General features: G+C 47.9%; 5 protein-coding genes across 6 annotated transcripts; all 5 read right to left on the bottom strand.

The window, feature by feature from the left end:
* Positions 1–3176: 3176 nt before the first annotated feature.
* Positions 3177–4483, bottom strand: LOC112347490. The gene is made up of 2 exons (XM_024678430.1): positions 3358–4483; positions 3177–3270 (listed from the first exon to the last, which is right to left on the bottom strand). The coding sequence occupies exon 1, from the start codon at positions 4481–4483 to the stop codon at positions 3425–3427; it is 1059 nt and encodes a 352-aa protein (XP_024534198.1). The 3' UTR covers positions 3177–3270; positions 3358–3424.
* Positions 4484–7114: 2631 nt separating this feature from the next.
* LOC112347489 lies at positions 7115–7767 on the bottom strand. Its single transcript, XM_024678429.1, has 3 exons — positions 7417–7767; positions 7238–7357; positions 7115–7156 (listed from the first exon to the last, which is right to left on the bottom strand). Exons 1-3 carry the CDS (start codon positions 7579–7581, stop codon positions 7115–7117), a joined length of 327 nt encoding a protein of 108 aa, XP_024534197.1. The 5' UTR covers positions 7582–7767.
* Positions 7638–10022, bottom strand: LOC9642149 (DEAD-box ATP-dependent RNA helicase 18). 2 transcript variants are annotated; one of them, XM_024678569.1, is made up of 11 exons: positions 9782–10022; positions 9394–9636; positions 9140–9343; positions 9009–9088; positions 8841–8946; positions 8678–8791; positions 8511–8609; positions 8373–8459; positions 8213–8319; positions 8019–8162; positions 7638–7964 (listed from the first exon to the last, which is right to left on the bottom strand). In XM_024678569.1, exons 1-11 carry the CDS (start codon positions 10001–10003, stop codon positions 7769–7771), a joined length of 1602 nt encoding a protein of 533 aa, XP_024534337.1. In that variant the 5' UTR covers positions 10004–10022; the 3' UTR covers positions 7638–7768. The 2 variants fall into 2 exon arrangements, with proteins under 2 accessions (XP_024534337.1, XP_024534336.1); XM_024678568.1 differs by having other exon boundaries at positions 9009–9343.
* A 41-nt stretch (positions 10023–10063) lies between these two features.
* On the bottom strand, positions 10064–12678 carry LOC9642148 (AFG1-like ATPase). Its single transcript, XM_024678571.1, has 14 exons — positions 12225–12678; positions 12039–12163; positions 11873–11973; positions 11684–11809; positions 11559–11628; positions 11402–11488; positions 11265–11330; positions 11115–11207; positions 11009–11065; positions 10811–10939; positions 10664–10754; positions 10517–10605; positions 10281–10465; positions 10064–10217 (listed from the first exon to the last, which is right to left on the bottom strand). Exons 1-14 carry the CDS (start codon positions 12403–12405, stop codon positions 10124–10126), a joined length of 1494 nt encoding a protein of 497 aa, XP_024534339.1. The 5' UTR covers positions 12406–12678; the 3' UTR covers positions 10064–10123.
* Positions 12679–12715: 37 nt separating this feature from the next.
* On the bottom strand, positions 12716–13724 carry LOC9642147 (putative RNA methyltransferase At5g10620). The gene is made up of 6 exons (XM_024678572.1): positions 13661–13724; positions 13462–13604; positions 13342–13408; positions 13201–13278; positions 12972–13117; positions 12716–12918 (listed from the first exon to the last, which is right to left on the bottom strand). The coding sequence occupies exons 1-6, from the start codon at positions 13718–13720 to the stop codon at positions 12879–12881; spliced, it is 534 nt and encodes a 177-aa protein (XP_024534340.1). The 5' UTR covers positions 13721–13724; the 3' UTR covers positions 12716–12878.
* Between the last annotated feature and the right edge of the window lie 2435 nt (positions 13725–16159).

Raw genomic sequence — 16159 nt, 5'->3', positions numbered from 1 at the left:
GTTTATAATTTATAAACACAAGACGGTGGTAGAATAAACTAGAATATACTATAAAGTGTTTGGGAAAGTTTAAATAACAACCATTGGAAGAATTTTTGCTATGGTTGTCTTAGTTAAAACACCTCACAATCAGTGTGCATCTGTTGAGAGCACGGAATCACACAAGGACCCCTCCATTTTGTGATTGACTTTGTTTTTGTGAATGATTTTCCTTTTAGACCTCTTTTCAAGTGCATTTCTCCTCTCTATTATCTTCAATTAATTTTGGAAGTGGAGGAGAGGGGCATCAATCCCCTGATCTATTGCATGCTCTACCATTTGAGCTACACCCCTGGTACGGACTGTTTTCATATGCTCAAAATTACAAGAAATTCAACGAATTTGTTCAATGGCATCGATCCCACAAGATCTGGCCAGCAAGAGCAAGTTACTTTTGGATTTTAATCAAATCCCAGCTCTCAAGTTTATAATGTTAGAACCAATGATCATATTTCTTGCAGTACGATGGTCCTACAAAATCAAAGATGAGGAATAAGGAATATTTGACCATTAAAAGCTAGGGTTTCGCAAGCGGAGCCCATGGAGGTGGATGATCCGGTTTCTGGCTTGTCAAGGGAAATCCGGGAAGTTGAACGGCAGATTGCTGTGGTTGAGGGCCAAATTAGTGCGGTTGAGGGCCAAATAACTGCGGTTGAGGGGCAACTCGAGCAACTAAATGATCCCAAGATGGTCAAGAAGGAGGAGCAGCTGCGCAACAAGGAGGAGCAGCTGCGCGACAAGGAGGAGCAGCTGCGCAAGGACAAGGAGCAGCTGCGGGATCGCTTACTGAAGTCGAAGGGTAAGCCTATTGTTTGTCTTTCCTTTTTAGATCTCTTGGTCCCTTTTTGGGTCCCCAGGCGCGTTTCTTTTGCAAATTTTTGACTTGTTTCTTGCAGAACCAGTCAGAGCGACTGTGGCAAATATAGAGAGTCTCTTGGATACGTTTTGGCATGAGTTGCGCAAGCCAAATCTTGAACATCCCAAGGCGGATGCGTTTTCCCAACGTGTAAAGTCCCACTGCCAAAAGATCCTACAGACGAATGCCCCCGCCTCTTGTGGCATGCACTAGACCAGCCTTTCGAAGCATCCAAGCGTATCCTAGAGGGAACTTCCAAAGCGCAGCCGATCCTCACCGTTCTCTTCAACGTGTCGGGATCGGGGAAGACCAGGACATTATATGAGATCGCTGTAGCGCAGCGTGGGCTCTTCTTTGTGGGGGTCTCCGACACTGGTATTGGAGCTGAAGGTTCAGGAGATCTCAAGTTAGTGGCATCAAAGTTGCTGGAGCTGTATCCAACCGGAGACATTCCAGACGTTAGTGCTGCAGTCTGTCTCAAAGCTTTGCTCATTAGCAGGTTTTATTTGCTGGGGCAGCTGGAGAAAACGGGCTATTTGACAGGTCAAGCATGGCTCTTCAAGCAGGTTGCATTGCCTTCGCTCGAGTACTTGTACAACTTCAAAGATCCGTTCAAGGCGCTCACTGGTAGACTTTTAGACCTTATACGGACTAAAGAGGATTTGAAACCCATCGAAGGTCAGTTCCAGGACGTACTCGATCGTTTAATAGGGAGCGATCGTGTAACAGCGAAGTGGAATGGTCCAATCATATTTGACGAGTGCCAGGTGATAAACCGCTGGTTGGAAAAGCGATTTTCTTCGTTAACTCTTGGAAGTGGTACGAGATCGTTCCTAGATATTCTCGTGCCGGCGCTGATAAGCAGTGGATTTCGACAATTCTACTATGCAGGCACCGGGGCTAGGATGCTTACTGTGGCACAGGATATCTCTGCCACTCTGAAGAGGAGAGCTTCTGTTATCGTCTTTCATGGATTTGGTGGATTCATCACTGTCGAGGACTTCAAGCTCTATGCTGGGAAACTACTCCGAAGTGTGGATGGTATTGATATGCAGAGGGTCTGTGATTTGTACAAAGGGAGGTAGAGGTTCTTTGTCACAGCACTTGAGCAGTTCATTGTGAGCAAGCGTCCCTTGGAGCAGGCAACAGAATTTCTGATTGACTTTTTTGAGAAGATATGCACCTCGAGTAAGATCAGTCATTCTCAGGAAGGTGTATAGAACAAATCGGAATTGGAAGTCTACATGGATAAGACGGTCCTGAGGGATGTGGAGCTGTTTTTTGAAAGGACTCGGAATGCTGCAGCGCTCAAGGAGCTAGAGGTGATAGTGTATCACCATATGTTTGGGTCCATATCCACTGTACTCAACATCAACAATCCATCTCTGAGCCTTGTGGAGTCCGGGTTAGCCTGGCTAAGCACGGAAAACAGTGTTGCGTTGGAGGACTTGGATAAGTTCTTTGCAAAGCAGGATAGAGACACTTGGATCAAACTTCAGGAACCTGCTGTCTTGCGAGCTCTTTTTCATTACTTTTGTAGTCGGCCAACAGGCTTCGGTGAGTTTTTTCAGCAGCAGTTTAAAGCCAAGGGCCAAGGCAGCGATGCGACAGTGAGTCTTGAGTTTGAAAGGCTAGCTGAGGCATTGGACGGAAAGGCTCCCATAGACTTCGTTTCTCGCTTTCTTCGGAATTGCAGTGTGGAACTGCGCAACAGCACTTTTGAAGTTCCCGCAATATATTTCGAGAAGGCAAAGGTGGTGAAAGCACGGGTTGCAACGGAAGTTGTGACAAAGATGTGCGGTAAAAGTCACACCCATGGCGCCGACTGTTATACACTTGAGAAGTATCTCCACGACGTTGAAAGGCAGGCTGACGCATTTCCAACGGTTCTCTGGACTGGTGATGGTGGTGGCTTTCATCCAGACGCGTTGTTTTTTCTCACCAATGACTATGAGTCCAAGCGGCGGCTCATTCCTTGCTTATTACATATGAAATCCAAGACTGATGCGGCCACTCAAGGTGAAGTTTCAAGTGCTCTCGATTTGATGAAATGCAGGAAGAAAGAAGATGGAGGTTTGAACAGGCTTATAGATCTTGCTTCAGAAAATGGACTCCTGCAACTGGCAGTTTTGCCTCATACGGAGGAGGATCTGGAACAGTCTGGTTTCAACTATTTTACCAGTCGACTCCCTAGTGATGGGTGGTTTCCCCCACAGAAGCGGCAAAAGGTTGAGGGGGCGAAACGGCAAGAAGTTGAGGGGGCGATACAGCCATTATGTGGAGTGATTGGTGGCAACAACGTGTCTTTGTATCTCAAAGAGTGGTTGACTGATTCGGTCTGGGTTCTTAACGCTAATGTATAAAAATCTGAGAACCTGTAAGTTCGCATCGTGTCATGCTTAGCACAAGGAAAACGAGAAAGAAATAGTTTCTCCCAGGATTGTCAAAAATCAATAACTTACATTAGTGAACTCGATCGCTGCTCCTTCGAGAAGGCTTCTCTCTCTCTGATGAAGAACATGAATTGAGCTAGCAAATCCACTTCTCACCCCTGACTTGTTTCAGTGCCGCCACCCTCGAGTTCTCTCTAGCAATGGCTTCTTCCTTTCTAGAAATTCTATCCTTCCATGCTGCCAGAGCCTTCTCTCTCGCCTTCTCCGCCTCTACTCTCACACTCTCAGCATCGATCACTACATTCTCTAACGAGTTCTTGCCACTAGAAAACCACCCCCTTGTACTGTGAATGTAGCGTTTGCCACTAGCCCTGTGCTCTAGAGATCCATCCCTGACTCTCTCTATCATTGTTATCCCAGCCGGAGCTTTCCCAAAGAGATGGAATCCATCGTCTTCTTCCTGGGATGGAGCAGCCACTGGAGCAGGATCTGGCTCCTCCTCCACGCGGATAATCTCCAGTGTCTTGTCCAGGAATTCCTGGAGCTGATCTTGGAGGCGAACATGGTAGAGCTTGAGGTGATGATCGTCGGCGGCGCCTTCTTCTACCTGGCGATCGATTGGCCTAGCAGCGGATGGAGTGAGAGAGCTATAATCCACGACGCAGCTGCGCAGCTCCTCTTCCTCCTCCTCTTTGCTCGATCTCCAGAACCCTAGGAAGAATGACCTCGCGGCCGATCTAGACGAGCTAGCTCCGCTCCTCCAGCGCTGGTAATGGAAATATTTCGAGGGTTTTCTGTGTTTGAAAGAGTCGTGGCTACTGTCGACCCTTCCCAACTGCGCAGCTTCTTCTGCCAGGGCAGGCACTGGATTCGCGACCGCGGCAGCGTCATGGTGCCGGCGACGAGACAATCCCAGGTTTTCTAGCTCCTCGAGTTCCAAGGGAAGCCGCAAGGAAAGAATGGTAGCCTCCAGCTCTAAGGACAGATCGAGAAGTATGCTGGTGAAAGAATTTCGATGAATTGCCTCGTTTTCATGCTTGTTCTTCTTTCTTTCCAGGGTTTTTGTGAACTCTGCGATGAAAGCACAAGGAACTCTTGGACGCTGGCAAGAAATCCAAGTAAGCTCTATCTTTTCTTTTTTTTTTCTTTCGCGGGGAGAGCACTGGTGATTTTGTTTCCCTTCTCCAGGGAGCATGGATTCTAAGACCGAGCAAAGGAGATCCTGTTGGAGTTGTCCATTTTGTGGGTGGTGTTTTCGTTGGAGCTGCTCCACAGATCACGTATCGCTTGTTTCTGGAACGCCTTGCAGAGAGGTGAGAGTTTCGTATTGTATAAAATGATTTTACCTCTCTTCTTATAGCATTGAAAGTTGTTTTAATTTCTGATAAGGTTATAACAAGTTTTCTTAACGGAATAAGATTACGTAGAATTATATTAAATTATGTGAATCATCAACATTTAAATTTGAATTAAAATGATTATTTCAGCAGCATAAACTGGATAAACTCTGGCGCGGAGGAGTGCTGTGCGACAATGAATAGCTCCTCAGTTCATCACACCATAGCTGTTTCTAGTTTTCTTCATCCATTGATAGCTAGTGTATTTTTTTTATCTCGCCATCTTCTTTCTCCTCTCCTGCCGTTTGTAATTTATGTGAGGGTTGTGTGGCACCGACTAGAGAATTTGCGAGCTGACCGGCTGGGACATGATCCTGGCGTCACGTTTGACTTGAACCTTTACAAAACTCAAGGCCCTATGCTTGCATTTCTCCGGCTTGTTGGTACGTTAAATTTGCAAGAAGTGGAATCGCTGGTATCACATCTGCAAGCAGGCTTTGATCAGGAATGCAGGGAGGATTTCCTGAGCTATGATCGATGGCTGTCAGCCCTATTGACGAGGTACACTTTAACTTGTTTGTGGCATTCAGCTGAATCCTGCTACCGTCTTTTCGTGTTTTTTGTTTTGAATAAAGATCGTGCTTCGAGCACTTCGGAAGAAAATCTCCGTGCTTGTAAGACTTGGTGAAATCATGGCTACACGACTTTTGCTGGGTGACAATTGGGTATGATATCCTTGTTTCTTCACAGTTTTGATCCTGGCAGGTTTTCGAAGCGTAAAACAGGGAGTGTGGCCAAGGATGGCAGTTTGGTGGCCAAACGCCATGGCAGAAAACGTCGAAAGGAAAGGGAAAAACTAGTGTGGGCAGCCAAAAGGACAATATAACTGCCACTTGGTGTGCCAACGGCCGAAAAAACACGCAAAGGCTTCGATGCTCTGGTACTGTCCCCGTGAATTCTCTTGCATTTTGGTGGTCGAGCTAGACCATTTGATCCATTTCCTTCGCAGTGCTTCCTTCTAAACTTCTTCGGTGTCAAGAACTATGTCCGCTCCAGGCAGTGCTTTCCAAGGATTCCAGCGCCATCCTCCCGCTGGCCAAGCCGCCGAGAAGGTGAAGTTCACAGTCTCAGTTCATGGGCATCAGTGGAGTTCCGCGCGTCACGTTCACGAGACACTGCAGGAGTTTGCGAGGGTGATCGAGGTATAAGTTTTGTTGTTTCTTTCCGCGTGCTGATGGCGATGATGGTGAAGACTTGCGCAGAGAAACGCGAGGCGGCTGGAGTTCATCGCGCAAGGCGAGAGCATCCAGAGGTTGCAGCTGGTGCGGCCGGATGGCTCCGAACCCGAGGAGCTCGACGTGGACGCAACGCTGGAAGACGTTCTCATATGCATGGAGGAGAAGCAACTGGTAGCGATGATCACCTCCGGCGGCGTCGCAGCGAAAGAGGATGGAGGTGACGAAGGCCTGGCTTCCATCAGCGCTCCACAAGAGGCCCCGAGAACAAAGACGTTCTTTCCAAAGAACGAAACTCCAACGAGTTACAGCATGACTCCCACCTCCGCGGACGAATCCACGCCAGGCTGCTCGAAGGCGTCACCACCGAGCTTCGGCGGACTCCCGCTCAGAGGTTTGAAGATATCGATTCCATGCTGCGACTACAGTCCCGACGATGCAGACTGCAGGCAAGCGAAACCAAATGGCAACTATGCTCCGGGTGGTGGTGGATTTTCTGGGATGATGAACAGCAATCCGATAACGCCATCACCTGCCGAGCTCGCTCAGTTTCTCGTGAGAAGTTCCTCGGCGAGCAGGCCCAGCTCAAACGCACCGCTGATTCCAAACGCTCCAGCAGCAGCATTTAGGCCGTTTCCAGCGAACGCTCCCGCACCAAATATCGCGTTGCTGGCTCAGTTTCTCGCAGCTCAGCTCCGGGCTTTCACGCCAGCGCAAAACTCTCAGCAGCAGCAGCAGCAACAGCCTTTCGACGCTTTTCCACCGCTCGGCAAGGCAGCCGCGGACGAACTCGCTGGGAGTTCCTTGCAGCGTGCGGGACCGGGTCCAAAGCCCGGGCTTGCCAACGCGAAAGCCTCCAACAAGCAGCCCAAGACCGACGAGAAGGACGCGTCTTCGTCGTCGGCGAATGCGAGCAATCCTTCGCCTCAGTGCGCGGACACCAACGACGCGTCCAAGGGACGCTCGGAGCTCGTCTTCCTCGTCAACCGGCGGAGCAAAGTGGTAAGTAAAAGCACTCGCGACTGTTTTCTTCTTGCTTGCAACAGCCGAGTAACTAACAGCCAGCAACGGTCGTTGTTTTCCAGGGTGTTGGAACTCACCATCTCATACTCTCCGACTTGTCCGCGTACTTCCACCTTAGCATCGTCGACGCTGCGAAGAAACTGGGCGTGTCACAGACAACTCTGAAGAAAGCTTGCCGGAAGTTTGGGTTGAAGCGATGGCCTGGTCGAAAGGTAGATCAACTTGAGCTTATCAGCTTGACTTGAGAGCTTGTTTTTCTATCAGGTAAGGAGCCTGGAGAGCACCATTCACGGTTTAGAGCACACCATCGCCGTGGGACAAGGTGCCGGCATGGAGGAACTCACAGAGGCTTACATGAGATCGGAAGTTCTCAAGCTCCAGCAGGAGATGGAGCAGCTTGTACACGGGATTCCGGCCGCTCAGGTTAATAGTTCTCCCCGGCCTTTTGATTTCGAGCTTCTGCTCGCGCGCTAGCTAAACAGGTTGATTGTGTTAGCATGCAGCAGCATCTTCCAATGGTAAAGACGGCAGACCTGTACAAGAGACTCTACTCTCGAGGATGGCGATCGAAGCTCCACGGCCCCTGCGCGGGTCAGTGTGATCTCGACTTGAACGCGAGCTGCAAGGGAGGAGACACTGGCAAGAACAATGAGCAGCAGCCTAAATCTAACCAGGAGAGAATCAGCCCGAGAAACCATGCCGAAGACCACCGGAAAATGGAAGATCGTCTCCCAACACCGGTCGGACGAGAAGATCTCGAAGATCAACCTCGGGAGCCAACGCCCAAGAGGCCGAAAGTGGAGGAAGTGAAAGTCGATACAAAGCTTCGTCACTAAGTCATGCTTGGACGCGCCTCCAGCCGTTCTCAGCAAAGTGTGAGGAAGCTCACTTTTGTCGCTGCTTCTTCCACTGCCGGTAATCTTCGCTTAGCTCTTCCATGTCTCTCAAGCTTCTTTTCTTGCCGGGGATCCTCTTCACAGCAGCGATCTTCTTGTCTTGTTTGGAACTTTTCTCAGGCTTGCTTCGTCTGGAAGGAGCAGCTTTTAGCTCCCTCTGCCTCTGCTTCTCCCGCGATTTGTCACTGAACGGATGAAAGATCGATCAGTAGGCGAATAAAAAGTCGATGAACACGTACCGGTACTTGATAGCACTGAAATCTATACCCTCGACGGGGACAAAATGCTGCGACGTGAAAATGCCTCGTTTTAACTCGGGCATCGAAGGTAGCTGCAAGAGACCAAAGCCCATGGCAATCTTGCCAAGCTGCAGTTTCTTCCACCTAAACATCGAATGATCAAAACACGACGAAACGTAACGACCGCTACGTACTGGAAAATGTAGTTACAGTGGTGCTCCTTGTACGCTCGAAAATATGATACGAATGCTTTCAGTCCCTTTTCCATTACATCTCGATCGCTTTCAGCGGCTGCACGCAACTGCGATGAACACCATAAAGTCAGGCAATGGCATTTTTAAACAGCACGCAAACCATTGGAATGATATCCATCGCCTCCGGCTTGTTTCTCTCTTCGACGGGAACGTTCCTTATGCGCAGAAACCCCACATACGTATCCTCCTGCAAGGACACTCAAAGCAGCCCTTCGACGCTTCACACGGTTTCAAGTACCTTTGGAAGAAGGAACACAACAGAATGGCCAACGCGTCCAATTCTTGCAGTACGCCCGACTCTATGAACAAACGTGTTTGGATCTTGAGGAGGATCATACTGGACAAGATGACTCAAATTACTGTGTTACGAAGCGAGCCTCAAAACTTTTATCACAAAGCATTTACCTGCACAATCCAGTCGACACCAGGTATATCGAGTCCGCGAGCAGCGACATCAGTGCAGAAGAGCACACCCGATGGCATGTCGGTGAATCTTTGCAAGGCATTTTCACGGGATTTCTGCAATAGTTCATAGTAAAAACGAAAATCAAACGCAAATAAATATCACCTGTTTCATTTTACCATGTAGCACCACGATCGACACATTCTTCATGATATCAACCTTCTGAAGGACGGTTCCCCAGTAATCCACGGAGGCGCAGGTCATAAAGTATCTGTCATATTGTCAATATTCGAAGCAACGTAAGCTTAGCAGATAAAACCATGAGAAACCTACACAATAGTTTTCTTGGACTTGTGTTCAAGAAGGAATTGTGCTAACTGTGAGGACTTTTCATCAGCATCGCTGATGAGATACTGCGAGAAGTCAGAGTTAGTGCTCTCCTCATCGATAAAATAGACGCTTACCTGTACACTGAGTGTCGAAGGAGTCTGTTTTTTCGTTTGAAAGCTGTATTCCTGCCGGACACCAGCTTTCACCGCAAGTTCCTTTGTTTCCGTCGCAGAGAAAAGCCCGGTTATCCGTTGTCCAGGAAGCAGACTGATGATTTCCGAGACGCGGTGATCGTGTCCCATCTCGAGCAGCCGGTCCGCTTCATCCAGAATCAAAACCTGCGTAGCTCAAACACCTTGGCACCAAGGGTCATCTCAGTTTTGAGTACCTTCAAGGAAGAAAAATCCAAGTGAGAAGAACACCGCTGCATGATGTCCAGCAGGCGGCCAGGAGTGCCAACCAAAAATTTAGCTCGGGGGCACTTCTCGATGCTGGAAACATCCAAAGAGACGTCGGCACCACCAACAAGCAGCACAGGATCAAACTCGTTTAGGCCTGCAAAGAAGGGCCGCGACACATCAAAGATCTGAGACGCCAATTCTCTGGTCGGTGCCACAACAATCGCTCCAACCTTCACACAAGTTACAAACCATGAGGAAGAAAAGCAAAGAGTTCTAACGCAAGGAAAAGAGAACAAGATGGAATGAATAGATAAACACGAGAAAAATGAGAAAAAGAAGAAGAGGTACATAGAACACACACAAAAGTATACTAACCTGTCCTGGATGGAAGGAAGCCGAGTGCTTGCGAAGGATCTCAACGATGGGGACGACAAACGCAAGCGTCTTACCGGAGCCCGTGACGGCGCAAACGAGCGCGTCTTGGCCGCGGCAGAGCTGCGGGATAATGCGCTCCTGAACTGGCGTGAGATCGTAGAAGCCATTGCCGCGCAGCACAGCCAGCGTCTCGGCGCTGAGCGCCAGATCCTCGAACCTCATAGCTAGGGTTTATCCTGCCCTAAATTGCCGATTTGGCGCCATTTTCAAATTTAAAAACAGTGACCTAAAATATGCTAGCATATTTTAGAATATTCGAAAATACAGAATTTTATTTGAGTATCACGAATCTGTGCCTGTAGCCACTGGGCTATCATCGTCAAGACGAGACGCTGCGTGATCGTCAATGTATTCCTTGGTTTGCATCTCGATCAACCTTGACACGAAAAGTTCCAACTGGTTGAGCACAGGAAAACAAGCCGCTAGAGCGAAGATTTACCTGCTGATAGTTCGCTCCTTCGCGAATCCCAGCTCGTTATCCACAAGTAAATCCGCATCGTCGTTCCGAGCGGACCTTGACGACGTACGCTTCGGAGCGTCTGCGATTGTGACAATCCGCTCGAGCAGTTCTTTTGGAGGAGCCTCGGCGGAACAGACGAAACGAGCCTTGTTCTCGTACAAAACCTGGAGAGATATACTGAGTTTATCCGCAAAGGACGAACATCACGAACTTACGTCTATCAAGGTAACGAATCTATAAGCCGCGACCCGATTATGAGATCCAAATACTGGGACGCCCTCCAGAAAGAGAGTATGAAAATGGTCTGCAGTCACAGGTGATCGGATCTACAGAATCGACATGCTTAGTTCGGAAACACGTACTGAATAGACCGAAATAATCCGCTGCACCCAACGGCATCTCACAAAGTTCGTAGAATTGAAAATATGCGCATCCATTAGCGGAGATAGGAACCTGAGAAACAACCAAGTATATATCACGAAATGTAAGACGAAGAAGTCGTATCAAACCTTGAGCCTGCGTCCCATGACAACTTCAACAGTTGCTGGTGCAGTAAATTCGCCATTTGTTACAACGCGGAACTTTTCCTTGAGCATCTCAGACGCTCCTTCTCCAACAAAATAAAGCCCCTTCTCAACCTTGTCACAATGATACACAAATTCCCTTTCAGATAACTACTACTTAATAACACAAGAAAAAATACTCACTGCATTGAGTTTTCTGTAGTCTGTAGGGGATCCAACTTTATGGACCACGCAGCGCTCCTGAACAGGGAGTTTCACTCACTCACGCACTCAGAGAAAGTTGACTTACTTTTAGTGATGCAATGAACGGTAAAAACAAGTCCCTTTGCAAGCCCCGTTCATACAATTGGTCAGGAGCTCGATTAGAAGTGGATACCAGAACCTGAATAAAGTTTTTCATGATTAACCTTGCCGACAAAGAAACAAAAGAAAGACTTACAATCCCTTTGCTCCAGAGATGTCCAAACAGCCTGTTGAGAATTAATGCGTCCGCAACGTCAGTGACCTGCGTGGCGAAAGCTTGATAAAGGCTGCCAGCAACAAATAAAAAGCAAAAAGCTTGTGATATTGACTTACCATGAACTCGTCCACGCAAAGAATGACAGCCTCTTTCGAAAGCTCCTCAGCGAGCATCTCTAGTGGATCAGTCACACCTTTGAGTTTCTAGAAAATCATTTACTTCGACAGAAAATAAGGAGAAGGAAGCACTGAAAAATAGAAAACGTTGACTTACTTGCAAGCGACTGTGAACATTCAGCATGAAATCGTGGAAATGTAACCTCCTCTTTCTCCACGTCGAAGGCCTACACTTGTTGACCCATCAAGTTAAACAAAACAAGAGACCAAGAGAAAACTCACAATTGCTCGTAGAACATATCCATCAGCATCGTCTTGCCGGTGCCAACGCCGCCATACAAATACAGGCCTCTTACTGATGGCACGGATGGTGTTGGAGACAGCAACTCAGACCACCAGCTCTTGCTTCTGAGAGAAGACTGATTAGCTTGCTGGAAAATCAAGTGGTCTCTCTACCAAAAGTATTAAAACCTTCCGTGAGATTGTTCGGCACTCGTTCTATCAAGCCTACTCTCCGCAGCAGTGCTTTTGAGCAAGTCAAACAGAGCTTGCAGAGCTCGCAAGGCATCCTCCTACATGAATAAAATCAAACAGGCAAATGAATGAAAGGAAGAAAAAAAAAGCTTCCAAAGCGTACCTGATATTTATCTCCGGGGAGAAGGTGCCCAGCAGAAATTCTTCTCTCATACTCGACCAAAGGTCCCGCTCTCTCTAGCTCCAAACTTCTCGAATTTCCACTCTTTAGAGTTGGAGGCCTGGAAGCTGGATAGAATGTTTGAGCTTTAAAAGTTAAAAAGGAAAAACGAGAAATAGAGTTAATTACCAGGATTATTGTTCTTTGTGTCGATAGTAGAACTCGCCAATCTCCTTTGGAGGGTGAAAATCCTTTCACTGCCTTGACAATAAACCGGAGCGCTGGTCTCGAGAACTTCCCTAGAGAAAAAATCCCTTCTGGTGGCTGCCTGCGCAAGAGCTTTACACAATCTGCGCGATCCAGCCCTCATCGGAGTAAAAAATCTCTTCCCCTACGCCAGAATCACTCCCAAATCAATTAGCAGCGACAGGATCGGTCCAAAACACCCTGCCACCACGACTAAACTAGTGCCCGCTCGACAATCCGGGCAAGATTATCCAAGAAATTCTTCCAGACGCGCGGAGAATGGAGATCGCTCCAAAGAACCCTGGCTTTTGCTATCATTGGCGCCTGCTGGAGACCTGTGACGCGATCTAGAATCTCGCCAGCTCCCATCCACGCCCAGTCTGACGAATCATGGAGCGCTCCGCCCTTCTTTCTCCAACACAAGGGGAAGAAAATAAAAATAAAGGAAGCCCCACTAGGCTTACCACCGTTCGATTATAAGACCCCGATCGGACGGTCATCGTTTGAAGTTTTCTCCTCCAGATAAAAAACTCTAGTGAGGGATCTTCCAGCTTAGATTTGCTCGAGAAAGCAAAGAAAAATGGAACTTTTTCCTCTTCAGTGGTGGTAATGTTCGCCTCTCAGGATCGTCCAGGATCTAAAAAGCTGGGAGGCTTAGATCGTGAAACGAAGAATCGAATGGATTCGCACCTATAAATTTGCTCGACGAGGACGATAAGAGCGACTTGGTGATTGAGGACCAGCGAGGATAGCCGGAGTGTCACATTTGCGCGAGTTTTGACGCGAGAGCCGTGTCCGTATGGTCCACCAATACAGAAAAGTAGCGATGAGCTGCACTGCTTTGACATTGATCCCAAGAACAAAGAATGGAAAACTCGAAGACCAACAAAAAAAGAAGTTGGAGAAAAACAAAGCTTACGTTGTTTGCTGCATCAGCGATTAAGTCTGCGAGCTCGAGCGAAGTTACGTCTCGACCATTTTCATCCAGCACTGCAACCTGGGGATTTTTCTCGCGCAAAACTTCAAATGGAAAAAACCAAAACTTTTCTCGCGTACCCACCCAGTCGCTGGTTGAGATGTTTCGCATGGCATTCTCGCTCTCGGCCTCGATCTGGACCTTTGGATCGCTGCAAGGGAATGAAAAAGATCTGGAAAACTTGGAGAGAATGTTAAGACTTGCCTGGAGTTTTTTGGATTTGGTCGGACTTGCACTACTTGGAAGCCACAGTATCGTTGAATCTTCCGACTATATCCATCCAGAAGCATTTGGACGCCAGGGTCTGGGGATTTCCCCACGGTCAGGACCTTAATCTTGGCAGGCCTCTAGAGAAAAATTCGAGTAAGCAAAAGAACGTCCAAGCAAAGAGAAATGGAAGTACCACTGAGCGAGCACTAGCACAAGAGACGCTCCACCATGACGAAGCTCTCAAACTCGACATGAGCCCTAAGCCGTAATGCAACAACTTGTAGAAATGATTATCCTTAACCAATTTGTCTAAGATATTTCAGGAACTTACAAAACACTTGCATTTTGACTATATATATTGAACTCGATCATGGACATGGATCTTGAAGTTTTATCCAAGAAACATTTCCATTTAGATCTAAAGTGTCCTGAAAGATGGGCGATAAATCACTGCCTTGGTTGTGCCAACTCCGCCCCATCGCCCTGTGCTCAAGTTGTAAACACAGACAAGCCCTGTCTGTGAAAAGGTGACGAGATTGCCCTCTGCGTGGGTAGAACAACAGTAAGTGCTGTTATGGTCCTGCCCAGCTTGATCACAAATGGCTTTATAGTGCACTGCTGAGACTGTAACCAAGCCACCCTTGTCATCAACCTTCCACACGCCATAGCCATCAATTCCACCCCAAAACTCGCGGAAGCCTCCCGCATTCACCCGGCCGCTTGCAAAGTATCGCTGCCCATTGTGCTCCCACAGCCTCGCCGCGCACCAACCGGGACGTGGCAAAACACAACGCAGGATCTCTTCATCTTGTTCAACCGTGCCTTCCAGGCCTGTTGTAATCCTCAAGCTGCGCACAACTTCTCCCGTTATCCATGTGGTGCGGCCAAAATCGTACAATCCCAGGATACTAAGGTCATAGAAGAAGTCGTCCATGTCTGGAAACCTACAATCTATATTCCACTGCTCCCTCATCTTAATGTAAGTTGGCGAGAACGGGAGCTTGGGGAGAGAAGACCACGCACGTTTTGCTGAGTCGTAGATGTAGCACCAGTGGCCTGAACTGTCGGGGCCGGTAAAGTGCAGGCCGACTTTGAAGCCAACTTTGTCAACAAACATGGAGGCACTGATCACTCCCACAGGAGGCCTTGTTTCTACGTCCCCTGAATGGAGCTCTGGTAGTGCGCTCCACTCTTGGGTTACTGGATTGGCCACCAACAGGTGAAGCACATCTTTAGAGAGATCGTGGCTCGTGGCGATGCATACCAAGCCACCTGCAGAAGCAATGACATAAACGCCCTGTGGAGGCATTGCAAACTTCTCAATATGGTTCGCCTGTAATGGATCCCAGGCGTAGTGGTTGCCATCCAAGGAGGTAGTCATAACACGCAAGGATTCCTTTTCTCCACTATTTTGACACCACCGACGGCGAAAGGATGGATTGCTGATGATGGATTTCCATGACTTGCAGACCACAGAGGACCGACACAGTGTGGCCAAGTCCAGAAAGGTAAGAACCGCCTCCAAAATGTCATCTTGACCGAGTAGCTCCGACAGCGTTTTTCTTCTCTTCATGCTTTTAGGTCTTTCCCTTTTGTTACCAGGACCAAAAAGGATCACAAACGCGGATTTTTACAAAATTATGTCCGACAAATTCCAGTCACAACGCACGAACGCACTTTCTGAACCAGACCCACGTGCTTTAGCGAAACAGTTTTATCTTCGTGGATCCTTAAGCTTTTATAGGGCAAATGAAAACTATCTTCTTTTCTTCGTCTGATTCTTTGTCTGAAAATCAGACGAATCCAATAATGAAGACGAAGAAAATTGATCTTTCTCTGCTTCCTTGAATTTTTTGAGCTCTTACAAACACGCAGTAAGCAATAATTTGATCGCCATGGATTCCTGTCACTAGCGAAATTTTGCCGCGCTTGAATCAGGAATGGCTGATGCTTCTACACATTGGCTACAAGAAGAGGTGACTGAACCATTCGATAGAAAGATTGCCACTCACAACTCCAGATAAATTATACTGATATGAAACTTTTAAATCTAACGGGCACTCCGTCCCAACGCTTAGTCGTCCTAGCATGAACGGGGACGAGAAGCTGAACAATGCCCAGGATGACTACGCATGACGAGACTGTAACCAAGCCACCCTTGTCATCAACTTTCCACACGCCATAGCCATCAACTACGCGGAGCTCGTTGTAGCCTGGCATACACCCAGCCTCGACTTCAACAGCATGTCAAAATCGATCACATACTCGACCTTCTTCCAGATGGAGCGGTGGTAGTTGGCTCCACTCTTGGATTGCCCACCATCAGGTGAATCACAGAGGAGTTGAGGCCCCTATGGATGCATACGAGGCCACTTGCAAAAGCAACTACTACAGCTTTCGAAGGTAATGCAAACTTCCCAGTGTACTTCGCCCGTAATAGATCCCAGGCATGGCAGCGCTGGCCATGGAAGGAGGCAGTAATGACACGCAAAGATCGATCGCCACTGTTTTGGCAAAGCTCCAATGATCGTGAGCATTTATTTCTAAACCAAGACAAAAACAATTAAATTCTACCGCTAATCTGTCCATTCAACATGCTTCGTGTCGTAAAAAGCACCAACCTTGTTGATGATGGAGTTCCATGATTTGCAAAGAGCACCTACACAGAGTGGCCAAGTTCACTAAGCTAAGA

This window comes from Selaginella moellendorffii, unplaced genomic scaffold (genome assembly GCF_000143415.4).
Source record: "Selaginella moellendorffii unplaced genomic scaffold, v1.0 SELMOscaffold_22, whole genome shotgun sequence".
In the NCBI taxonomy this organism is placed as follows: domain Eukaryota; kingdom Viridiplantae; phylum Streptophyta; class Lycopodiopsida; order Selaginellales; family Selaginellaceae; genus Selaginella; species Selaginella moellendorffii.
The sequence above is the reverse complement of the archived record's forward strand: the minus strand, read 5'-3'. Positions and strand labels throughout refer to the sequence as shown.